Source organism: Ailuropoda melanoleuca, chromosome 9 (assembly GCF_002007445.2).
Source record: "Ailuropoda melanoleuca isolate Jingjing chromosome 9, ASM200744v2, whole genome shotgun sequence".
Lineage (NCBI taxonomy): Eukaryota > Metazoa > Chordata > Mammalia > Carnivora > Ursidae > Ailuropoda > Ailuropoda melanoleuca.
Genome location: NC_048226.1, coordinates 45456457 through 45483311, shown reverse-complemented (window position 1 = coordinate 45483311; position 26855 = coordinate 45456457). Strand labels below are relative to the sequence as shown.

At 38.3% G+C, this 26855-nt stretch overlaps 1 protein-coding gene across 6 annotated transcripts; it reads left to right on the top strand.

The window, feature by feature from the left end:
- Window positions 1–25769, top strand: C9H8orf89 (chromosome 9 C8orf89 homolog). Of its 6 annotated transcripts, none has more exons than XM_019807356.2 (7): window positions 1–332; window positions 14955–14995; window positions 16655–16808; window positions 18811–18906; window positions 20092–20147; window positions 22497–22532; window positions 25499–25769. In XM_019807356.2, the coding sequence occupies exons 2-7, from the start codon at window positions 14986–14988 to the stop codon at window positions 25645–25647; spliced, it is 501 nt and encodes a 166-aa protein (XP_019662915.1). In that variant the 5' UTR covers window positions 1–332; window positions 14955–14985; the 3' UTR covers window positions 25648–25769. The 6 variants fall into 6 exon arrangements, with proteins under 6 accessions (XP_019662915.1, XP_019662911.1, XP_019662912.1 ...); XM_019807352.2 differs by having other exon boundaries at window positions 14832–14995; XM_019807353.2 differs by having other exon boundaries at window positions 14829–14995.
- The last annotated feature ends 1086 nt before the right edge of the window (window positions 25770–26855 follow it).

Here is a 26855-nt window from a genome sequence, read left to right as displayed (position 1 = left end):
GCGCTCGCGAGCGTCGCCGGGCTGCCGGCAGCTGAGCATGTTCGCCCCGAGAGCGGCGCCCGTTCGAGCGCCGGGCCGCCCTCCCTGCCCCAACGCCGCGGGCAGCCCCGCGCCCGGACCAAGCTGGGCCAGGGGCTCGGCTGGGCTGCGGGCCGCCGCTGGCACCCGCGCTGTCCGCTGCCCTCGTTGACCCCGCTGCCAGAGCCTCAGACCTGGGCACCACCGCCGCGGTCCAGGCACGCGAAGAAGCCCCTCTCCTCCGCGGTGGAGCTGCGGGGACAGTGAGTGTGGGTGGTCTCCGGAGGACCCTCGGCCTAGCGGGAGCGGAGGAGGTAACGTGGCGCGGAAAGCCAGGGGACCTTGCAGGGGCAGGGCTGAAGGGGACGTGGGGCCCAGAGGTCAGCTGGTCAGGCAGGGTAAAGTAACCCAGTGAGGCACATGGGTCACTCCAAGGATTCTCTTGACGCACTTTGAGGGGAGCTGCCGGGCAAGCAGGGGCTGAGGACCGGACCAAGGCTGCTGGGCGGGGTCGGATGAAGCAGAGAGATGGGAACGAAACCCGGGCAGGAGGACCTGCCTGTCAGATCTGGGTGTGTCCGCACTCCCCAGGCTCCGTACAGGCTAGCATAGCACGCGCATCCCTGCGGCAAGTGGACACGCCCTTACAGGGTCTCCCTCCAACCTGCCCAGGCTTTCAACTGAAGGGGGTGTGGGGAATGTGTTTCCCGTCTGCCTTTGACTCCCACCGTACCTCACTCTTGCACCCAGCCCTGTGGAGCAGGACTTGGGACCGCTGACCGTGTTAATTCGCTCTGGCTCCGTTTTCACTGTCAATTTTGCTTTGTGATTTACCTACGTCATTTCTGATTTACCTATAGTTTGTGTGTTTATTACTTTTTTCATGACGGGTTACAAATACTAGAAAAGATTTGTGTAATACAGGTAGTCAATTCTATTTTATGGGTCTTTCTACCCCTACAACCTTTTTGGGGCCATAGACATGAAACCTGGAGCCTCTGTGTGGAGAAATGCAACTTTGCAACCATTTTCAGGGTACTGTACTGTCTGAAGCACAAGAACCCCTGCTCTTCCATCTTCATTGGCTTTTTATCGACGTTGCTAATGATGAGTTTAAATCCCCTGTTACAGCGGCATTTCTTTAAAAAATACTTCAGACATTCCTTTTTTTATATTTTTAAAATTACATTATAACACATTAGTAGTTCTCATTCAAACAGAGGTGTATAGAGTTAGACATGAAATCCCTCTCTTTACCTTTTTCTCCTTTCTTTCTAACACTTCTTAGAGTTAATTTTGTGTTTATCCTTCTAGTCTTTTTTCTTTTCTTTTTTTTTTTGTGATCATCACAGGAATCATATCTGGATTCTTTTGAGAAATTGTCTTTTTCACTTAAAGAGATGTGACAAATAATTTCATATCAGTTTACTTAGGTCTGGATTGCTATGGTAGATGTGTCAGATGTATGATCATATGGTATAGATGTATTGTAATTTATGTCACCATTCCTCAGTAAAATTGGTTCCAATTTTTCCTTATTAGAAACAATGCAACAATGAACATTCTTATACACGGGGACAGTTCTCTAAAATGAATTCCCTGAAGTAGAATTGCTGGGTCAGGGGCGCCTGGGTGGCACAGCGGTTAAGCGTCTGCCTTCGGCTCAGGGTGTGATCCCGGCATTATGGGATCGAGCCCCACATCAGGCTCTTCCTCTATGAGCCTGCTTCTTCCTCTCCCACTCCCCCTGCTTGTGTTCCCTCTCTCACTGGCTGTCTCTATCTCTGTTGAATAAATAAATAAAATCTTTAAAAAAAAAAAAAGGAATTGCTGGGTCAGATGTGTGTATGTTAAAATTTTTTGGTAGAATTTTGCATTCTGAGAAGTCTTTTCTGATTTACATTTCCATCCACAGACCGTGTTGAGAAGAATCTGTGTTATTTTAAAACAATTAAAACTATAGCTTCCACTCCCTGAATGTTTATTACATGTCCAGCACTGTGCTGAAAACTTTACGTGCATTTTGAAATTGAATCCTCACTAACCCTATGAGAATCGGAGGCACTATTATTTTCTTCATGACCCTATGGTTATGCTGCTATTGAAGGGCAGAATCAAGATTAGAATCCAGGCTCATTTTACTTCGATGAATAAAATGTGTTCTTTGTTGGGTGGGAATTGCTGGTCAGTAGTTGACCGGGAATTGTATTTCTTTGGGTTCTTTGGGGATTAAATGAGATTGTGCTTTTGGTGGTGCCGTGTTAATAGTAGTTCCTTCCTCTAGGAACTTCTACAGAATTGAACATGGTCCGGTGCTTCCTATGATTTTGATTCCTCTGTATTGTCTGCCTCTCCAGTCACCTCTCAACCTCCTTTATCTTCCTGCTTTGTGGATATCTTAAGGAAATCTGGTTTTCTTCCTCCTCTCAAGTCTTCTTTGGCAACTTTAATCCAGTCTCTGGCCTAAATTCTCAACAGTGAAAAGATAACTTAAAATTTCTTCTCCCAACCGAAGCTCCGGTCCTCAATTCCTACAGCTTAGATCCGGGGTTATAGTTCCGCCTGGATGTCCTCCACTCATCTTATCTAAAACCAAGCTCTTCGTTGCTCTCCGCCCCCAGACTAGCAATTTCTCTTTGAATGTAATTCATCATTCTCTCAGTCACCCTAGTTCACAGTCTCAGTCATCTTTGACTCTTTTTTTCTTTGCCGAACCTCCTAAATTCAATCAACTGCTGTTTTCTCATGGCTGCTACTCTACTGGAAGCACTCTGGACTAATTACTGTTATAGTAGCGTCTTAACTTGGTTCCAGCCTCTGCCAGATGGATCATCTTAAAGCATACCTGTGCATGTGCCACACCTGTGTTCAGAACCCGTCAGTGCCTTCCTGTCGCTCAAAGAAGGAAGTGCAAACCACTTTGGCTGGCATTCGGATTTGTCTGTCATCTCGCCCCAATGTGTCATTGCGTTCTCTCACAGCACCCTTATCTGGACCGGCTCCATTCTCCGTGGCATGTTTTACACCTCTGTCTTTTCCTGGAATGCCTATACCCGCATTTCTGCCTAACTGAATTCTATTTAAGTGTCATTTTCTAGCTTCTTCCAAGTCTTTTTTGAACTTCCATGTGAAAATAATATCTACCTTCTTTTAACTCTCTCTATCTCCAAGGCAGATAGTCCTGGTCATCAGGCAGCTTTCTACCAGTTGGTTGTGGGACCAGGCTGTACCATTCATTAGCGCTTCCCTATTATCTCACTGTAGCAAGGAGAAGAAGCTACGGAGAAAGCAGACCTTCTTAAAGGCTTCCTGCAGAAAGCCTTACACATTACACTCACTCACGTTCCCATCACAGGGAGGTAGGCACTTCTTAGGAACAACTCTGTTCTCTGGAGGAGCAAGAATTTTAGTAAACATTCAGCCTACTGACTGTCACAGTCAATTTCTACTTACGAAAACCTGTGTGACGTACCTTGAACGTCCCTTCCTCAAAAACAAAAGCAAAACTCCTACTTCCCCAATCTGGCTAGGTTAGCAAACACTCTGTTGTACCACAGATTTGAAACATACCTTTATCACTAATATTTATCATAATGAACTATATTTGTTTGTTTACTTTGTTGCCCCCAACATACTGTATGCTTTTCCATCTTCATCATTTTTGTATTTCAGCTCCTAGCACAACGACTGGCATTATGGATAAATAAGTAATTCGTTTTCTCAATGAATCCACAACTTGTCTTTATGTTCACTTGATAACTATTTTGCTTTAAACAAAGCTGAAAATAAAGATAATCTTACCACCTGCTCTTTGATGTTTGGATTATTTCCAGCCTTTTTTCTTATCTGTTATAAAAAAAATACAGGATTTGACATCCTTGAAGATAAATATTTCTATGTATCAATGATCTTTCCCTTTAGGATAAATACCTGGAAGTGGAATTGCTGGGTCAAAAGTATATAAAATTATTAGGACATATATATTGCTAGATTGCTTTCTGGACACATTATACTGATACATACACTGAAACCTTATGAGAGTGCCTATTTTCCTTGAACCTCATCTTCCATTGTCTAGTATTAAAGAAAAATCCTTGCCATTTTGATTGACAAAAGTCGTAGCTTATTATATTATTTTGCTTTAATTTGAGAACTTGTAAGGATGAACTTTTACTGATCATTTGTATTTTTTTTCTGGAATGAATTATCTGTCCTTTAATAAATACATTTTCTATAGGGTTCATTCTCTTTTTTATTTTTAAGTATTTTATATATAAAAGGAATTAAAGCATCAGTTTTTTATGTCCTCATTTGAAAAGTTATGGGAACTTCTGGGTCATGTGGCAGAAGGAGCTGACACAGATGGGACTCCATTCTACTTCGGTATATTTCAGATGCTGGGTAAGATAAAATAAGATAATTAATGGAAATGTGGCTGAGCTAGGAACCAAGAGAAGGAAATCCCCAGGTGCCAGAAATGAAGGAACACTCACATAGGAAGCCACTGTTGAGCATCTGCCGAAAGCTGGAAGTCACAAAGGCGTACTGTTCCAGTTACTATGACTGCATCACAAATTTCTCCAAAACTCAGTCATGGAAAACAACCATTTATTGTGCTCTGTGGGTCAGGAATTCGGACAGTGCACAGCAGGGCCAGCTTGGCTCTGCTTCGAGATGTCTGGGGCCTCAGATGGAAGAATCGAAAGCTTGGGGCTGGAATCACCTGCAGGCTCATTCATTCCCGTGTCTGGTGGTTGATGGTGGCTGTGGACTGAGACCTTAGCTGTGGATGTCGGCTGGAACCTATATATGTGGCTTCTTCCTGTCACCTGGCTTCCTCCCAAAAATGATGGCTGGATTTCAAAGGTCAGTATCCCAAGAGAGAGCCAGTGAAAGTTGTATGGCCTTTTATGCCCTAGCCTTGGAAATCACAGTGTCACATCTACGGTCCTTTATTTACTCAGGAAGCTAGTTTCAGAGAGAGGGACACAGACCTCACCTCTGGAAGGAGGAGTGTCAGTATCACATTGAAGGAAGAACATGTGGAATGGATACGTATTAGTGCATCTTTTGAAAAAGACAACCTTCTACAGACACGGAGATGATAACTAGAAAAATATCCCCCCATTGGCCTGAGGAGGCTGCAACGAAGCTTGCCATCCACTTGGACTATGGCAGGAAAAGAGTTAATTGTTAAACCCAGCACATAGACTCTGCACAGCTTCATACCCATACAGCTCAAGTCTGGGGTCTGAATTCACATGACCAATGGTGCTCCAGGGACCACCATCCAAGAAACTGACATATTAACTGCTCTGGCACCTGTGAAACCCAGGGCCAGGCAGAGACTAATGGGAAAATCTGTGTAGCAAAGTTTCCAGAGCTCAGGGAGTACTGGACTCCCGTAGGTAGCAGTCTCCATAAGGACGAGCTCACAGTCAAAGTTTACAAGTTTTATAAGGAAATGAACACAAGGAAGGAGACTTGGCAGATGCAGCAAGTGGGAGACGTGTACTGCAAAACTGAACAGGACATCATGGGAAAATATTTAAACTTGTACTGTGCAAGCAGATGAAGGGCATGGAAAGCATAAGGCAAGAACTGGACAGTATGAAGAAAAACAGGAGAGGTCTAGGGGTGCACCTTTACCCGGAAAGGAAAAGAGGAAGAGAGGAAGAGGCATTGAGTCAAGCTGTACCTCTCGTACCCAGCCACTAGCTGATTCTTGGCCTAGGGTAATAATCATGATGATTATGATAATAATAGCAGCCATCATCTGTCTCTGTGTATAAAGCTCCCTTACTGCATGCAGTCTGAACTGAAGATTCTTGTTTGAGAATTAAAGCAGCAAACTAGGCATTTCGCTAGATGCTTGTCTTAAATCACCTTCAGACTTCATAATAACTCCATAAGGCAAAGCTTATTAGTTCCCTAGGTAGGGAGACTGAGGCACAGAAGGGTTAACAAGCAAAGGAATGGGTGACAGGAATGGGGAAGTAACAAAGGGCTCCGGGATGTAAAGGGGATGGGACGTATTGTAGGGGCCATTTCTCCTATATTTCTTCATTTTTCAATTCACAGTCTGGGGGGTTCTTAGGGACTGCTTCCATGTAATTCTTCCTGTGAATCGAATATTTAAACACAAACTGGCAAGTTGACTGCTTATGAATTTTAGGAAATGGGAAGTCCCCTATGTCCAGATGGGAACTTTGCCTACAGGTTTTAGAATGGTTTTTCCTGATATTTTACATGCTTAGTTTTAATTTTGTTAGAGCTCAATTTTAATACTTCTTCAATTGCTTTCCTTTGTCCATTTCTCCTTTCCACTAAAAGAAGAGAATTTGATGAAATTAATACTCTTGTTGTTGTTGTTGTTCCTTGTTGTATAATTTTAGAGGCAAACCGTTTAATAACACTTCCCAGACCTCAGTTGTTTAATTAAAAAATTCAGAGATCAGTTCTCTTACAGGCCTATAAACCAGCAATTTCTGTTGTACTCAGGCATGAAAACAACATTAATCTTCTTGTCCATCCCCATCAGAGCTCTTGGGTGACCAGGTGCATTGTCAGTGAGAAGTCATATTTTGAAAAGAGTCTTTTCCCCGAGCAGGAGTTCTCAACAGCGGGCTTAAAATATTCAGTAAACCATGTTATAAACAGATGTGCTGTCATCCAGGCTCTGTTGTTTCACTTACAGAGCACAGGCACAGTAGATTTAGCATAAATCTGAAGGGCTCTAGGATTTGGGGGGATGGTCAAGGAGCATTGGCTTCCAGTGAAAGTCACCAGCTCCATTAGACCCAGAGAAGAGAGTCAGCCTGTCCTCTGAAGCTTTGAAGCCAGGCACTGACTTCTCCTCCCTAGCTATGAGAGTCCCAGATGGCATCTTCTTCCAGTAGGAGGCTGATCTGTCTCCACTGAACATCTGTTGTTTAGGGTGGCCACCCTGGTTAATTACCTTGGCTGGATCTTCTGGAGAACTTGCCATGGCCCCCACCTCAGCATTTGCTGCTCTACCTTGCTCTCTGATGTTTGGTGATGGTTTCTTTCCTTAGTGCTCATGAACCAGCCTCCACCACCTTTAAGATTTCTTTCGCAGCTTCCTCACCTCCCTCAGCCTTCACAGAATTGAAAAGAGTCAAGGCCTTGCTCTATATTTGGCTTAAGGGACTGTGGTGGCTGTTTTGATCTTCTATCCAGACCACTCAACTTTCTCCGTATCAGCAGTAAGACTATTTCACTTTCTTACCATTTGTGTGTTTACTGGAGACTNGTCAAGGCCTTGCTCTATATTTGGCTTAAGGGACTGTGGTGGCTGTTTTGATCTTCTATCCAGACCACTCAAACTTTCTCCGTATCAGCAGTAAGACTATTTCACTTTCTTACCATTTGTGTGTTCACTGGAGACTCACTTTTAATTTCCTTCAAGAACTTTCCCTTGGCTAACTGTTTAGCATACGAGGACTAGCTTTCAGCCTGTCTCCGGTTTTGAATTGCCTTCCTTACTAAGTGTAATCATTTCTAGTGAGAGACATGTGACTCTTCTTTTCACTTGAACAATTAGAGGCCATTGTAGTGTTATTAATTGGCCTAATTTCGGTATTGTTGTGTCTCAGGGAATAGAGAGGCCCGGAGAGAGGGAGAGAGATGGAGGAACAGCTGGTCAGTGGAGCAGTGAGAACACACAAACACTTACTGATTAAGTTCGCTATCTTACATGGGTGCGCTTCACCGCACATCAAAACAGTTACAATAGTAACTTCACAGATTACTCATCACAGATCACCGTGACAAATATGACAATGAAAAAGTTTGAAATATTGCAAGAATTAGCAAAATGTGACAGATGTGAAATGAGCAATGCTGTCAGAAAAATGACACCAAGAGACTTGCTGCATGGGGTTGCCACAAACCTTCAATTTGTAAAACAAAACAAAACTAAACAACAACAACAACAAAAACAAAAAACCCCAACAACAACAAAACAATGATCTGTGAAGTGCAATAAAGCAAAGCACAATAAAACAAGGTATGCCTGTACATGTATCTATTATACATATTTAATACATTTCAATTCATTGCAGTTAATGTTTTTATTAATGTTTATAACTCTCATTTTTGGTCAGTTCAGAGCCTTTTTAAGTTGATGACTACCATGGTTATAGTCTTCATTGATAGATCACTAGATCTCTGGAATGACAAAATATTCTAGGCTTATCTTGTACATTTCCTTCCACAGACCTGGAATCAGCTATTTCTTGTTGGTTTTTGTGGTTTTCTTTCTTTTTTTTTTTTTAAGTCACACTTTAGTTATTAGGTTTAGTAAACAAACTTTTTTTTTTGTCTTTTTTCTTTTTTAGATAAAAGTCTTATACTTCCAATTCATAGTTAGGACTTAAAGGTCTTTGTTTACTCTTTATTGATGTGAAATCTGTGTCTTTTTCTCACACTGAAAACCCTGGTTCCCATCAACACCAGTACAAATGTTCATTTACTCAACGAGCTATCTTGAACTGTACAGTAGATAGTATATGTTCAGGACAGTGGAGCAGTGAGGTAGAGAAGTAGGCAGGGTCTCTGATATCTTAGCACCAGTCCTGAGGTGTCTGGCCAGGCTTTTTTTTGAGGGCAGCTCTTCTTGTTTAAGCACATATTTTGGATTTTCCGTCCTTTGAAGCCCAAATAATGCAGGGAAATACCATGGATTTCCAATTTTTAAAGGATTAGTATATGGAAAATGCATTTAATACCAAAATCTTACTGAATTTAGTGTTGTCGTTTTTTTTTGTTTTTTCTTTTAAAAGATTTTATTTATTTATTTGGCAGAGATAGAGACAGCCAGCGAGAGAGGGAACACAAGTGGGGGAGTGGGAGAGGAAGAAGCAGGCTCATAGCGGAGGAGCCTGATGTGGGGCTCGATCCCATAACGCCGGGATCACGCCCTGAGCCGAAGGCAGACACCTAACCGCTGTGCCACCCAGGCACCCCTAGTGTTGTCTTTGATACAGAAGATTTCTCAGAATACTTTTTTTTCTCCTTCAAATATTACAGAGAATATCGACAGTTATTATTGTGCTGAAGAATTGAGTGGGTCTCAATTGTTGTGCATTATCCTTTTTTTGATTTTAAGAAATTGGTTTTAAGAGAGTGAATAAATTTATTTAAATAGAATTTTAAAAATTATCTCCAGTACATTTTATATAGGCTATGATACATTGTTATGTATTGAATTTTGCCTCCCCCCACCCCAGTTCATATGTTGAAGTCCTAACCCCAACCTCAAAATGTGACCTTATTTGGAGGTAATCGAGTTAATAAGAGGTTATTAGGTCATTAGAGTGGGCCCTAACCTATTATGACCAGTAGCAAATTAAACCAAATACATAATTAATTATTCTTCTGTGTCCATATTTAGAATAAAAGTAATAGCTATTATGAAGACATGTTTATTTCCCATGGGGCATAGAAACTATTTTTTTTTTTAGGCACAAATGCGTATTATCGTGGTAATAATTTAAAAAATTTTTTTTGGCAAGAACACTTAAGATGAGATTTACCCTCTTAACATTTACCCTCTTAATATGTTTTTAGGTGTACAACACAGTATTGTTTTCTATAGGTGAAATGTTGAACAGCAGATCTCTAGAACTTACTCACCTTGGAACTATACTCCCTAATTAGCAACTCCCCATTTCCTCCTCTCTCCAGCCCCTGGAAACCACCATTTTATGCTTCTATGAATCTGACTATTTTAGATACCTCATATAAGTGGAATCTTCCTATTTGTCCTTCTGTGACTGGCTTATTTCACTCAGCATACCGTCCTCAAGGTTCATCCGTGTCGTTATGTATTTCAGGATTGTGTTGTTTTTCTGTAGCTCATAAATATCACATTGTATATCTATACCACATTTTCCTTATTCATTCATCTGTCGATGGACATTTAGATTATTTTCACATCTTGGCCACTGTGGAAAGTGCCGCAGTGAATATGGGAGTGCTAGTATCTCTTCGAGATTCTGATTTCAGTTCTTTTGGATAAATACCCAGAAGTGGGATTGCTGGATCAAATGGTAGTTCTATTTTTACTTTTTTGAGGAACCTCCATACTTTTTTCCATAGTGCTGCACCATTTTGCATTTCCACCAATAGTGTAGAGGAGTTCCATTTTCTCTGCCTTCATCAACACTTGTCTTTAGAAAACTTTTTTATAATAGGGGCACCTGGATGGCTCAATCAGTTAAGCGTCTGCTTTGGCTCATGGTCCTGGGATCCAGCCCCACACTGGGCTCCCTGCTCAGCAGGGGGTAGTCTGCTTCTCCCTCTCCCACTCTCCCTGTTTGTGCTGTCTCTCTGTGTCAAATAAATAAATAAAATCTTCTAAAAAATGTTTTTATAATAGCCATCATAAAAGGTATGAGGTGATATCTCTCTGTGGTTTTGATTTGCATTGCGTTGATAGTCAGTGACACTGAACATCTTTTTAAAAATTTTTATTTAAATTCTAGTTAGTTAACATTCAGTGCAATATTGGTTTCAGGAGTAGAATTCAGTGATTCATCACTTACAAACAACATCCAGTGCTCATTACCTCAGGTGCCCTCCTTAATACCCATCACGCATCTAGCCCATCCCCCATCCACTTCCCTCCATCACCCCTCAGTTTGTTCTCTATCATTAAGTCTCTTATGGTTTGTTTCCCTCTCTCTTTTTTCCTCCCCTGCCATGTTCATCTGTTTCATTTCTTAAATTCCACATATGAGTGAAATCATATGGTGTTTCTCTTTCTCTGACTGACTGATTTTTCTTAGAATAACACACTCTAGCTCCAACCACATTGTTGCAGATGGCAAGATTTCATTCTTTTTGATGGCTGACTAATACTCCATTGTATATATATACACCACATCTTCTTTATCCACTCATCAGTTGATGGACATTTGGGCTCTTTCCATAGTTTGGCTATCATTGATAATGCTGCTATAAACATCAGGGTGCATATACCCCTTCGAATCTGTATTTTTTTTTATCATTTGGGTGAATACCGAGTAGTGCAATTGCTGAATCATAGGGTAGTTGTATTTTTAACTTTTTGAGGAAACTCCATACTGTCTTCTGGAGCGGCTGCACCAGTTTGCATTCCCACCAACAGTGCAAGAGGGTTCCCCTTTCTCCACATCCTTGTCAACACCTTTGTGTCTTGTGTTATTAATTTTAGCCGTTCTCACTGGTGTGAGGCGATATCTCATTGTGGTTTTGATTTGTATTTTCCTGATGATAATGTCGAGCATCTTTTCATGTGTCTGTTAGGCATCTGGATGTCTTCTTTGGAAAAGTGTCTATTCATGTCTTCTGCCTATTTCTTACCCAGATTATTTGGCTTTTGGTGTTGAGTTTGATAAGTTCTTTACGGATTTTGGACACTAACCCTTTATCAGATATGTCATTTGCAAATATCTTCTCCCATTCTGTAGGCTGCCTTTTAGTTTTGTTGATTGTTTCCTTCACTGTGCAGAAGCTTTTCATCTTGATGTAGTCCCAATAGTTCATTTTTACTTTTGTTTCTCTTGCCTCTGGAGATGTGTCTAGTAAGAAGCTGAAGAAGAGTTAATACCTATTCTTCACAAACTGTTCTAAAACAGAAAAGGAAGGAAAACTTCCAAACTCCTTCTACAAGGCCAGCATTACTCTGATTCCAAAACCAGACAAAGACTGCACTAAAAAGGAGAGCCACAGGCCTACATCCCTGATAAACATGGATGCAAAAGTTCTCAACAAGGTACTAGCAAATTGGGGCTCCTGGGTGGCTCAGTTGGTTAAGCGTCTGTCTTCAGCTCAGGTCATGATCCCGGGGTCCTGGGATCGAACCCCGCATTGGGATCCCTGCTCAGCGGGGAACCTGCTCTCCCTGCTTGTACTCTCTCTCTGTCAAATAATTAAATAAGAAAATCTAAAAAAAAAAAAGGGGGCTACTGACAAATTGAATCCAACAATACATTGAAAGAATTATTAACCACAATTAAGTGGGATTTATTCCTGGGCTGCAGGGGTGGTTCAATATTCACAAGTCAGTCAACGTGATACATCACATTAATGAAAGATAAGAGCCTCTTAATATGATCCAGAAAAAGCATTTGACAAAATACAGCATCCATTCTTGGTAAAAACCCTCAACAAAGTAGGGATAGATGGAACATTTCTGTACACCAATAATGAAGCAGCAGAAAGAGAAATCAAGGAATCGATCCCATTTGTAAATGCAAAAAACCAATAAGATACCTAGGAATAAACCTAACCAAAGAGGTAAATGATCTGTGCTCTGAAAACTATAGAACACTGATGAAAGAAATTGAAGAGGACACAAAGAAATGGAAAAACATTACATGCTCGTGGGTTGGAATAATAAATATTGTTAAAATGTCTATACTACCCAAAGCAATCTACACATTGAATGCAATCCCTATCAAAATACCACCAGCGTTTTTCACGGAGCTGGAACAAACAACCCTAAAATTTGTATAAAACTACAAAAGACTCCAAATAGCCAAAGCAATCCTGGAAGGAAGAAAAAAAAAAAAAAAAAAAAAAAGCAAAGCTGGAGGCATCATGATTCCAGATTTCAAGCTATATTACAAAGCTGTAGCCATCAAGACAGGATAGTACCGGCACAAAAATAGATGCATAGATCAATGGAACAGAACAGAAAACCCAGATATGGTCCCACAACTATAGGGTCAACTAATCTTGGACAAAGCAGAAAAGAATATGCAATGGAAAAAAGACCGTCTCTTCAACAAATGGTGTTGGGAAAACTGGAGAGCAACATGCAGAAGAATGAAACTGGACCACTTTCTTACACCATGCACAAAAATAAATTCAAAATGGATGAAAGACCTAAGTTTCCTGAGACAGGAAACCTCAAAATCCTAGAGGAGAACACAGGCGGTAACCTCTTTGACCTTGGCTGGAGCATCTTTTCATATACCTGTTGGCCATTGGTGTGGCTTCTTTGGAGAAATGTCTATTCAAGTCCTTAAACGTATTTTTTAAACCAGGTTATAAGGGCTTTTTGTTTTGTTTTGTTTTGTTGTTGTTTTGTTTTTTACTTTGGAGTTATATATTTTGGATATTAACCCCTTATCAGATATATGATTTGCAAATATTTTCCCCAGCTACAGGTTTCCTTTTCACTCTGTTGATTGCTTTCTTTGCTGTGCAGAAGCTTTTTAGTTTGATGCAGGTCCCACTTGTCTATTTTTGCTTTTGTTTCCTGTGCTCTTGGTATCATATCCATAAAGTCATTGCAAGACCAATGTCATGAAGCTTTCCCCCTATGTTTTCTTACCGGAATTTTACAGTTTTAGGTCTTAGGCTTAAGTCTTTAAATCATTTTAAGTTGATTTTTGTGTATGGCGTAAGATAGGGTTCAGTGTCATTCTTTCACATGCGGATCTCTCGTTTTCCCAATGCTGTTTGTTGAAGAGGCTATCCTTTCTCTATGTTACTCCTTGGCATCCTTATCAAAGATCAGTTGACTGTATATCTGTGGATTTATTTCTGGATTATATTCTTCCAGTGGCTTATATGTGTGTTTTTATATCAGTATCATATTATTTTGATTACCTTAGCTTTGTGGTGTATTTTGAAATTAGCGATATGATGCCACCAGTTTTGATCTTCTTTCTCAAGACTGTTTTGGCTATCTGGCTTTGTGAGTCCATATGAATTTTTTAAAAAACTATTTCTGTAAAAAAAAAGTGCCATTGGGATTTTAATTGCATTGAGTCTGGAGATCATTTTTGATAGTATGGTTATTTTGACAAAATTAAGTTTTCTGATTTGTGAACATGAGATGTCTCTCCATTTGTGTCTTCTTTAATTTTTCATTGTGTTTTCCAGTGTAGAAGTTGTTCACTTCCTAGTTCAGTTTACTCCTAAGTATTTTATTCTTTTTGATGCTATTGTAAATTGGATTGTTTCCCTAATTTCCTTTTCAGATGGTTTATGGTTAGTGTATAAAAGTGCTAGTGATTTTTTGGTGGCGTCTGTAGGATTTTCTACATATTTAAGATCATGACATTTGTAAACAGTGACAGTTTTCCAGTCTGGATTCCTTTTCTTTCCTAATTGCTCTGGCTAGGACTTATAGTTGAATAGACGTGGTAAGAGTGGTCATCCTTGCCTTATTCCTTGTCTTAGAGGAAAAACTTTGATTCTTCACCATTGACTGTGATGTTAACTGCGGGCTTTCCATGCCTTTATTATGTTGAGATAATTTCTCTCTATTCCTAGTTTGTTGAGAGTTCTTATCATGAAAGAGCATCGAATTTTATCAAATGCTTTTTCTGCATCTATTGAGATGATCATGTGACTTTTTAATCCTTTATTCTTTTAAAGTGGTATATCACATTAATTTTTGTGTATGGAGCCATCCTTGCATCCCAGAGATAAGTCCCATTTGGTCATTGTGTATAATGGTAATATATTTGAGAGAATCCTAAACATTTTACTGTCTTGTACACCATAACTTGCTGTTGAACTTCAAATTTTTTTATGTTGCTAAATATTTGTGACCTGGGACTTGAAAGAACTTATTAAAATATTTAAAGGAAAAAACTTTTACTATTAATTCTAGCTATATTATTAAAGGCCACTTACTTTAAAATCCCAAGAATATGTATTTACATGTTATAAGTGAACTTTCCATGTAAGTCTATGTTAGCATTTAATCTGTATGATGGAAAATAAATTAGAAAAAATATTTATCTCTGAAATACTTTTTTTTAATATTTTGTGTCCTGAATTTGAAGCAGCATCTCACTTTCATCAACGCTGTTGAAAGAAGAAAAAATGCCAGTCCTGTCTCCTGAAATCAAATTGGATACTTCTAATGTCACCAGAAATTCCCTTGACAGTTGTTTTCTTTTTGAGAGCAGTTGGAGGAAAGCAGTTTTAGAAACACAAAAGATGAAGAAAGGTAACTTCATTTTTACAATTATTTTACTGAAGAAAATATAGAAATACTACCTTAAAGTTACACATGCACTTTTTTAAGCAGTCAGGAGACATCTTATAATTTCTGTAACATTTATGGAAGGATAATATCCTAAGTTTATGGAAAATAAAAATGGAAGCAAATTAAAATTAATTAATGTAATTCCGTAACTCATGACGGAAACACATTTTAAAGAACTACCTCTCTTGGTGTCAGTGCAGTACTATCTCTGTTGGGTCATACTACTCACAAATTGTGTTTGTTTTTAAACAACTCAAGTTGGTTTTTATGTTTTAAGAAACCCAAATCTTTAACAGCATCTTTTTGTATTCATAATTCTAACCAAAATTTTATTTGTTGTGTGAGTTTTGTGGCAAGTATCTTATATTCTACTGTTGCTCAATAAAGACTAATCTGAGAACTTTTGATATGTGTATGAATACATTAATAGCTTAATTTCAATTTATATTTCAAATTATAATTGTATTTCTTGTTTTTCCTGAATTCTGCCTTCAACTTTATAAATAGAAATGTAATTCTTGAAAATAGTAAAATCCAAATTCCCCAACCTATTTCATCACTCCTGGTTTTGAGTGTGTTGCTCTGTTTTTTCAACTTTTTCGCTAGATTCCCATTAAAGATACTCAAAAGATATAAGTTTATCTGTACTTTACCCTCAAATCTAACGGCTGAAAAGAGAATTTTATGTTTTTTGATCAGGAGAAACTTTTTTTTTCCCCAGAAGAAAAATCAAAGGTTGCAAAATAGCATTTGGAGCATTTAACACAACTCCAGTCCCATTAAATACTATTTTTATTGTCGTGCTAGACTTGCTTAGTAGAGAAAGCTTAAAAACAATTCTCTACAGTTAGTTTAAAGATCCCCCAAAACTTTAGTTTCTTAATATGTTTTTGTCCATTTATTGCCTTCATTTTGAAGTTTTGTTTTGTTTTTAAGTAATTTGACAATCTCTCTGTCCAATTTTATGTGAGGTCAGGAGAGAAGCAATCCTGATGCTTCAATGTTAGTATTTATAGATTAGGTGTGAAATTTTGCAGAGAGAAAATTATTTTTTTTTAAAGATTTTATTTATTCACTTATTTCACAGAGAAAGAGAGAGAGAGAACAATCAGGGAGAGTAGCAGAGAGAGAGGGAGAAGCAGACTCCCCCCTGAACAGGGAGCCTGATGCAGGGCTCAATCCTGAGACCTTGGGATCATGACCTGAAGACAGACACTTCCCCAACTGAGCCACCCAGGCATCCCTGAGAAAATTAAAATCAATGCTTAAAAGTGCTTTTAAATTCTATTTCAATGTGACTGTCTCTAATATTCTGGAAATTCTAACTATATAAAATAATGAGGGCAGAAGGCAGTGACAACTGTGGGAGATCTGTGAAGCTGTCCTTTTTCTTTATTCTACTTCTTAATCAGCCCCTGAATCAACTCTTCCCTACAATCCCGATAGTAGGAATTGAAAGGTATTCTCTTAGGAAAGATACTGGATAAATTACAGTAGCTTTATTTTCTTCACTTAATGACTAATTGACCATTGTATTATGCATTTTAGTATGTAGTAAAAGAAGTTATATTCATTTCATCAAGAAATAATACCATGAATTATGATACTATTTTTAATTAGAATACACGACAGCATTTGGTCTAGAAGAGTTCAGAGAGTGTGTCAAAATGCCATATTTACCAGGACTGCAGAGTTGCCCAAAAAGTCTAAGTTCAACTCCACTGGAAGTTCATCCAAGACTGCTGCATGCCCATACGGAGATGCCTCCCATCAGGTAGAGCATTGCTGTTCCGTTCTCTTGCCTTTGACATGTATCTGTAGGAATACTGCTAAAGGTAGAGGGTTTCCTACCTAGTGAATTGAAGTTTTTCTTGCCCATTGATATTTTTTCATAAAGGATCTCATGTTTTAATCTAGGTAGCAATTTTATTCGGTTTGACAAGTAGGCCCTTTTCTCAGTTTTCAAGGGACATTGGCAGAAAGGACTGAAGGACTTCCTTTTAAAAATATTTGTTGCCCTAGTGTAGATTGCCCATGAGAATATTGGAATTTTTAGCAATAAATAAATGAACTCTCTGCAATATTAACAGGTTTCTCTACACTGAATGTAGTACCTTGAGTTTCGTTTCTAGTTTGACTGACAGAGTGTGAGGGGAGGTTCTAACTGAGATGACAGCCTGATGAAGACCTGCGCTGACTCTTGAACAAGGAGTCTGTCAGCAAGAAAAGTCCCACTCACTTTGAATATTGGTGTTTAAAAGCATTATTGTAATTACCTTCCTTTTTATAAATCAGACTGGCTGACATACTGTTAAAAGAAAACCCCTTTCTCCAAAGGGATCTGTAAATTAGTAAGACAGTCTCATATTCTATTTGGTGGCTGCTTTGGTTTATTTATTTATTCATCAGGTATTTTTTATTATTATTTATTCATCGGGTATTTATTGAATGTCCAGGACTTGTTCACTTTGCCAGCCTAAAAAAAAAAAAAAAGGTGATGCATTTATAGTAGTCTGAGTTGTTACTCTCCTTAGGGGAAAATTTATATTTTCATATTCCCTGAGCTTTAAAGTCAGTCAGTTACACAGAGCACACAAATATAGGAGTTTTAGAATGTATTTATTGAGTTTTCCACTAGTATTACTTTTCTTGTTAATTACTCTTAAAGTAAGTCTTGGTCATATAAATAGAGAACTAGAATACACTAAAAATGAAAAATTGTGCATAATTTATGAAATCATGAAAACAGATAAGAACTTTGCAGAAAATTTGGAGAAAAAAGAAAAACAATATTTTGATAATTTACCCATTTTTATTGTTGAGTGTTTGTTCTCTTCTTCTTCATTTTTATGGACTTTTATTTTCGCTATAATTTTAGTGTATTTACAATTTTTTATTTTGCCTTTTTAACTTAGTATTACACATATTCATTTTTTCATGTCACTGCATAGTCTTCAAACAGTCTTTACTGGCTACATGGCATCTCATTAATGGAGCCATAGTTTATTTAACCATTCCCTATCAATTTTAATATTATCTGAGGACAGATTTCCAAGCTATAAAAATATAAAATGCAAAATTACTCTTTCTTCCATGAGATTATAATGAAATAAGGCAGAATCAGGGATGGTGGAAGAGAACGAGCAAGTTGCTAGTGGAGTAGATGGTAACAGGTACGGAGGAGGGACAGTAGGGATGTAGCAAGAACAGAGACAGATGGAAACATGAGTATATAAAACCCACTTAAGGACATGCTTACTGAGACACCCATGTCCCTAACACTCACCCCACTCATCATTTCCATCGGGCTTCTCAGGCCGTTTGAGGAGGGTGTAGGGCTGAGTCTGGCCATGGACTTGTCTCAGTACGCACCAGTCTTATTACCCTTCTTTCAGTGCATATGTGCATCTTTAAGAAACTGGAATCCCAGAAAGCACCCCCTGAATTAGCCCATTACTTAGATGAATTAAGAATACGTCTTAATCTTAAGTCCTCATTTTGCTTCCTACTATTTTCACTCTATTTCAGTTTTTTTTTCATTTGCAATTGTTTGTGAAATGATTTCTTGCCATTTTACATTATTTTACATTGACTTGAGTGCGAATTAACCTGGGCAGTGAAGGATAATTTGAATATATTAAATTCATGTTATGACAAGTGTTGTTCATATACAAAGTGGAAGAGCAGTGGCTACGTGCCATAATGTTTATGAAGTGTTTGGCAAGTGTAAATGTTCCTTCTTTTCTCTGTCTTTGAAACAAGTGTCTTTATTTTAGCCAGTCTAGTGAGAACATGTCGAGTTGTGTACAAGTGTTTTATTCTCCTCTGCACATTGCACAGCGCCCCGTGAACGAACAGCCGTGGCAAAGAAGGGAAGTAATGCATTTTTGTTTGTCTTGGTACAGCCCCTTACCACCTTTTCCCCCTCCATGTGTGAATATTTGTTTTTAAAATGCCAATAAAAGTGTTTTTTTTCAAATTTCTTTTTTTTTTAAGTTTTTTTTTTTTTTTTGACAGAGAGAAGAGAGCACAAGCAGGGGGAGTGGCAGGGAGAGGGAGAGGGAGAACGAGTTTCCCTGCTGAGCAGGCAGCCCAACTCGGGGCTCGATCCCAGGACCCGGATCATGACCTGAGCTGAAGGCAGACACTTAACTGACTGAGCCACCCAGGCACCCCTCAAATTTCTTTAATTATACTCATACACTTTCAGTGACTCTCAAGGCACACTCTGGTAATATAACTGATAGTAGTAATCCCAGAGGTGAAGGGCATTTAAAAGTTCCAGCTGACTTCTAAAGTTTAATGTAGTTACAGGAAATTTGCAATTCTTATGGATTATCTCACCTACAGCAGGTCAGTCGTGACATACTTCCTCTAATAACCCACTTGGTATGTAGGTCTGTTCCAGTAGGAACAAAAGTTAATTAAGGTAAAATTCAGATTGTGGTGGTTGGTAGGTAAAATATGCACAAATAAGTTATAGTTGATATCTGGCATATCATAAGTACCCTCTTAATCTAATTTTGATTCCCTTCCTCTTAGCATTCCCTGAATCGTACTTAGAGAAGTTAAGATAAAGCTAAATATGGGGGGCGCCTGGGTGGCACAGCGGTTAGGCATCTGCCTTCGGCTCAGGGCGTGATCCCGGCGTTATGGGATCGAGCCCCACATCGGGTTCCTCTGCTATGAACCTGCTTCTTCCTCTCCCACTCCCCCAGCTTGTGTTCCCTCTCTCGCTGGCTGTCTCTCTCTCTGTCAAATAAATAAATAAAATCTTTAAAAAAAATAAAGCTAAATATGGGAAAAGTTGGACATAACACTTCTCTACAGGTAGAATTTAACAAAAATTGAGATGTTGAGTTGCTCCTATCTGCTTCCGATTAGATTAGTTATGATGGAATGAGTTCACTTTCTTTAATGTTTGTTTACTTTCCATGTGATATCCTTCACCAAGTGACTTTTGCTGAAAGCAACTTCTTGCCGCGTACTGTATTTTTTTTACGTTAATGTACCCTGGATTTATGTAAAAGTGATATTATGATGATATGTAATTTTAGGATAAGGAAGACTAAGGAGACCTGCACGGTGGTACCACTTCAGGAGAAATCAAAGGGTAAGTTGGCTCATTTTTCTTTCCTGCCACATGTCTTCTTAGGTTGTCTCATACTTATTCTTTTTAACATCTTTTCTCTCTGCTGATTTAATTGCTTTGTTCTTTTTAATGCTTCTTTTAAGCTTTGTTTATTTTATAAATGTAGTGGATGTTATGTTCACTCTACACACAGCTTTATTGTTTCAGGACCTTGGGATAGACCCTCACCATCTCTCATGTGGGCCATTGCATGGCTTCCATACTAGTCTTGCTTTGAGCTTCTGACCTTTGAAATTTTTCAAAGCCGCGGCAGCTTGATGCTGAGATGCTGAGTGTAGCTCAGGAAGAAGCTTGATGGTGCCTCTCTCACTGTTCAGGGTGCATCTACCTCTGTAATGGCTGTCTGCAAAACAAACAGCTCTATTTTCAGTTTTTACCTTTTTAAAATCAAAGTGAAAATCTTTATTGGATTTCTTTCAGTTAGCAAAAACAGGTACTGATGTAGGCCTTTATAGAAGTAAAGTGGTTTAACATGAACTTTTGAAAAGCTGGAATACCTATATTATATAACTATGAAAAAGGAAATCTGTTGTTTATGACAATATGGTTAAACCCAGAAGGCATTATGCTTAGTAAAATAAGCAGACAGAGAAAGACAGATGTGGCATGGAACTTTGTTCCTAATGGAATCAATCACTTATGTGTGGAATCTTTAAAAAAAAAAAAAAAAAGTTGAACATACAGAACAGAATGGTGGTTACCAGGGTTTTGCGTGGGCAAATGGGGAGATGTTGGTACACAGTTACAGTTCTAAGATGAATAAGTTCTGGGGATCCAATGTACAGCATGGTGACTATGGTTAATAATACTGAATTATATACTGAAATCTGCTAGAGAGTAGGCCTGAAGTGTTCTCATCTTCCCACATGAAAACCCAGTTACCTTCCTAGGAAAGGTAACTATATGAGGTGATGGATGTGTTAACTTAATTGTGGTAATCATTTCACAATATATACGTATATCAAGTCATCATGTTGTATACTTTACATATATGCAATTTTTATTTGTCAAATATACTGCAATGAATTGGGGGAGAAATGGAAAGCAGCAGTGATGGGATTTGTAAAATGAAAGATCATTAGAAAATACCCAATTAAAGTGAAAGGAGAAAAAAGATAATACAGAACAGAGTGTGCAAGTCATTATGTGGCAGGGTAAACCTGCTTTACACATGTGTAATTCTAATTCCAGAATAAAGAGGGTAGGACAGAAACAATATTTACCTACTGGCTGATAAGTTCCCAATTTTGATGAAAAATACAAATCCACAGATACAAGAAGTTCTGTGAGCCCTCAACAGGATAGAAACAAAGAAAACCACAGCTAGGCACATCATAATAAAAAGACTAAGTTAAAAAAAAAAACAAACCAAAAAAACCACAGAACAAGAATACAGAGAAAAGATATGTTGCCTTCAATGGAACAAGGGTAAGACATACAAGTGACTTTTTAAATGTAGACAATGGAAGCAAGAAGACAGTGGAATAGCATTTTCAAGGGCTAAAAGATAGTAACTGCCAAACTTGAATTGGATACCCAGTGAAGATATCCTTAAAATTAAAAGTGAAACTAATACATTTTCATTCAAATAGAAGTTGAGAGAATTTATTGTCTGCAGAGCTTCACTAAAAAATATTAAGGAAGAAATGATACAAAAGGGAAGTACAACAACTTGGAAAAGAATGAGAAGCAGTAACAATAGTATGAAGTTTAAAATCTATGTAGAAATAAAATACTTGACAATAGTAGCACAGACATAGGATGGGGCATATGTGGAGTTAAAATGTTGTAAGATACTTGCATTATCTGAAAAATGGTAAAATAACTAATTTAAAGTAGATTGTAATACGTCAAAGAGACGTGATATTCTGTATGGTAACCACTTAAAGAAAAATAAAATAATACAAGTAACAAGCTAATAGGGAAAATATAATAATGAGAAAATACTTGATCATTTCAAAGGAGGACAAGAAAGGAGGAAAAAAGAAACCTAAAACATACAGGACAAATAGAAAACAATTAGCAAGATTGAACATTTAAAATTAAACATAACAACAATTACATTAGATATAAGCAGAATAAATATTTCAATGAAAAAATAAAGTATCAGACTGAGAAAAATAACTATATATTGCTTACAAGAGGCATATCTTAAATTTAAGGGCAAGAAAGATCAAAAGTGCAAGGTTGGAAAAATACAAGCCATGCAAACAATAATAAAAAGAAAGATTGTGTAGTTACACTAACATCAAACAAAATAGCAAAGCAAGAATTATTATTTTAATATTGATTCAATAATTTTAATTTTAGGATTTTTAAGGCGTTCTAATTCTTCAATCAATTTTGGTAAGTTATATTTTCTAATTTTTTTTGCATTTTGTCTAAGTTTTCAGATACAATGACATAAAGTTTTCGTTTTTGTTCTACCTGTACTTCTGTCCCTCTTCTTTTTAAAAAAAAATATTTTCTTTTTTTTAAATTTTTATTTATTTATTTGAGAGAGAGAGAGTGAGTGAGTGAGAAGGAGCATAATCAGGGTGAAGGGCAGAGAGAGAAGCAGACTCCCTGCTGAGCAGGGAGCCCGATGTAGGACTTGATCCCTGGACCCTGGGATCATGACGTGAGCCACCCAGATGCCCAAAGATTTTATTTTTAAGTAATCTCTACACCCAATGTTGGGCTCAAACTCACAACACTGAGATCAAGAGTCACATGCTCTACATGTCCCTCTTCTTTTAATGTTATTTATTTGTGCCTTCTGCCATTTATTCTTGATTAATCTCACCAGAGACTTTTCTTCTTTATTATTCTCTTCAGTGAAGAACTTGTCTTTAAAAAATCTTTCTTATTGTAAATTTGTTTTCACTGATTTCTTCTCTTTCCTGTGTTATCTTTTCCTTTTATGTTCTTTGGGTTTCTTATTTTCCTAATGTATATCTTATACCCAACTTATTAATTTTCAAACCTTCTTTCTAACATAGGAATTTGGGGTATAAACCTCTCTATGTATAACTTCTGCTGCATCTCACAAGTTTTGTAGTATTTTCTTTATCATTTAGTTGTGAATATTTTAATGTTTATTATGATTTCTTTTTTGACTGTGAGTAATCTAGAATGTGTGTATAAATTTCTAACTATTGGAGAATTTTAAATTTATCTTATTGTTAACAACTTCCAACTTAATTGCATTGGTTTGTATGAAGTTTTGAAGTTTTTTGAAGTTTTTTGACATTTGCTTAATATCTAGAATCTAGTTAATTTGTAGCCAGAGAGTTCTTTTAAGTGTCAGGTTCATTGTACTGCTAAGAACAGGTATCCCGAGCATATTCTTCCCCTGTACCCTCTCTCTTTCTCTGAACTTCCTACTCATGTTATACACTCAAAGAACAAAACAAACTAAAAATAACCACACTGGAGAATTGGAGATAGCTTTTTTTTTTTAATGTTTTTTTAATTATATTATGTTAGTCACCATACAGTACATCCCTGGTTTCTGATGTAAAGTTCGATGATTCATTTAGTTGTGTATAACACCCAGTGCACCATGCAATACCTGCCCTCCTTACTACCCATCACCAGTCTATCCCATTCTCCCACCCCCCTCCCCTCTGAAGCCCTCAGTTTGTTTCCCAGAGTCCATAGTCTCTCATGTTTCATTCCCCCTTCTGATTATCCCCCCTTTCTTTATCCCTTTCTTCCCCTACCGATCATCCTACTTCTTATGTTCCATAGATGAGAAAAATCATATGATATTTGTCTTTCTCTGCTTGACTTATTTCACTTAGCATTATCTCCTCCAGTGCCGTCCATGTTGCAGCAAATGTTGAGAATTCATTCTTTCTGATAGCTGAGTAATATTCCATTGTATATATGGACCACAGCTTCTTAATCCAGTCATCTGTTGAAGGGCATCTCGGTTCCTTCCACGATTTAGCTATTGTGGACAATGCTGCTATGAACATTGGGGGTGTATGGCCCTTCTCTTCACTATGTCTGTATCTGTGGGGTAAATACCCAGTAGTGCAATGGCTGGGTCATAGGGTAGCTCAATTTTTAACTGTAGATAGCTTTTTTGACACTTGACCATTTGAAATTAAATAATAGTATTTTTTTAAAGATTTTATTTATTTACTTGACAGAGAGAGACAGCCAGGGAGAGAGGAACCACAAGCGGGGGGAGTGGGAGAGGAAGAAGCAGGCTTCCAGAGGAGGAGCCTGATGTGGGGCACGATCCCAGAATGCCGGAATCAGGCCCTGAGCCGAAGGCAGTTGCTTAACGATTGAGCCACCCAGGCGCCCCTAAATAATATTAACAGTTTGAATCAGTATATTATTTTCAAAGTTTTATATGTTTTGAAATAGGAGTATTTATACCTGTTTACATATTTAGGGCAATATGTAGTGATTGCATGGGAAATGAATTGGATGAATCTGGATTCATATCATTTGCCCTTGGGCAAAATTTTTAGCCCCACTAAATCTTTTTATATCTGTAGTCCAAGATAGTACCTTCCTACTTCATAGTGTTGCCTACTTCATAGTGTTGTGTGGGTGAAATAAATGTAAGTACTTGGCACAGAGAGATCATTTGATATATGTTATCTATTACTATTATTACTACCACTCTATAATAGAAACTTGAGTAATGCTGTTCAGTTAGTGAATGATTCATTTTCCTTTACAATTTTACTATTTTACTAAACTTAGCATTTATGAGAAATGGTACATTTGGAGAAAATAACTTGATGAGCATGTAAGGTATGAAACAAGTTATTTATTTATGGAGACTGTGTCTGTTGCTTTGGAATAAAATCCACAGCCATCCCATGTTTTAAAAAGTACATTATAGACTCAGATTTAGTTTTATATAATTAAATACAAACATTATAGGTTTTTTTAGTTACATTTGTAAAAATGATTTATTTATTTATTAGGGAGACACCATGAGTGGAGGGAGGGGGAGAGGGAGAGGGAGAGAGAATCTCAAGCGAAACCCCTCTCCCCCTGGTGAGTGGAGCCCTACACAGGGCTCGATCCCATGACCCTGAGATCATGACCCAATACAAATCAAGAGTCAGACGCCCAACCGACTGACTATCCAGTTGCCCCTAGTTAAATATTTTTGAGATGACTTGACATCACAATCACTTAAAAAGTAAATACTTTCTATTTCTACTTCAATGAATGTGATATATCAAGAACTAGCAGTGTTTAATGATAATTTGAGGAAGAAATATTTTGTTTGCCCTGTATTTTAGAGAATATCATTTTAGCGTGCTTAATTTTAATAGCTGGTTTCTTTTTCTTCACAGGTTCTGGCTTCAGTGATCCTCTTGCTGGAGCATCATCTCAGTACTTACAGAGACTTTCCAAAATGGCCATATTGGAGTATGATACCATTCGTCAAGAAACTACTAGAAAATCCAAAAAGGGCAAGAAACGAGACCCTCGAGACTGCTGATAAGTATCACATGGTGTGATGCTTTTTTTACTGATGTCTAAGGTTTATATGTTTTTTCCTTTCTTTTTCTTATTTTGGTATGTGATATGATGTGCAATGATTTATAAAAATGGAAATGTAAATAGGAAATAAATATTTTATGTAATATACAGAATCATTTGCAATTTGTTAACATCTACAAAAAGACATTTAAGTTATGCTTTATGGAGACATGACATAGGAGAAATTACATTCCATGAATTTTATGCACATTGATTATGTCCTTGGATTCAATTTGGTACATGTGTTTTGAGAGCCTATCTGTACAGTGAATGACTTTGCTAGTTGCTGCAGAAGATTCAAGACAGAGTGAATCATTATTGGGGTTAGAGATGCCCAATAAGAACCCCTCCTTTTCCCTGCTTGAATTTGAAAACAGTTGTGAGATAAGTATTCAAGCAGATGAAAATATTAGCTTTGTTTACTGGTAAAACCTGGAAATAAAATCCTGTCTTAGGTGTGTGGCAACAGTGGTCCCCCTAGTCCTGAACTTCAGAATTGGACAAATGTATACACTCAGGCATTGCCGACAGGCTCACCCACCACATCAGGACCTTTCCTGCCAAGTAGAGCAAGGCATCTCCACTGTGTAGACGGGAAGATCCCCAAGAGGAAAGATGGAGACTTGCTCCATTTCTGTGGGGAGGAGGAGGGAAGGTCTAGGTCAAGAGGAAAAGCCCTCCTTCAGAAAGTCTTGAGGAGTGGGGGACAAGCATCCATCAATACACCTCCTTGAGAAATGGAAGCAATCAAGGATACCAATGACTGATCCAGTGAACAGTGGGGTGCAGGCCATAAGAGAACCACAAAGTGTCACAAAGTTTCAAAAACAGGGCAGTAACATCCAGCAGGGTGGTCAGAAAAACTTCACAGAAGGTAACAGTGTTTGAAATGAACCTTAAAGACAGGAAAGATGGAAGGAGAGGGCATTTCTAGAAAGCTGGAGTAACATAAGCAGAGACATGCTGTGCATTTGGGGTTGATGCACCTGTCTGGGGCACTAGGGAGTATAGGGCAAGTGTCATAGTTCACATGCTTACAGGCACCCATCCAGGACCAGATTGAGTGGTATAGCACCATTCAGATGAAGGCTGTGGTGACCCGGGGCATGTTTCTCCATTTAAAAGGCCACTCACATGAGAAACAAACTGAGGGCTTCAGAGGGGAGG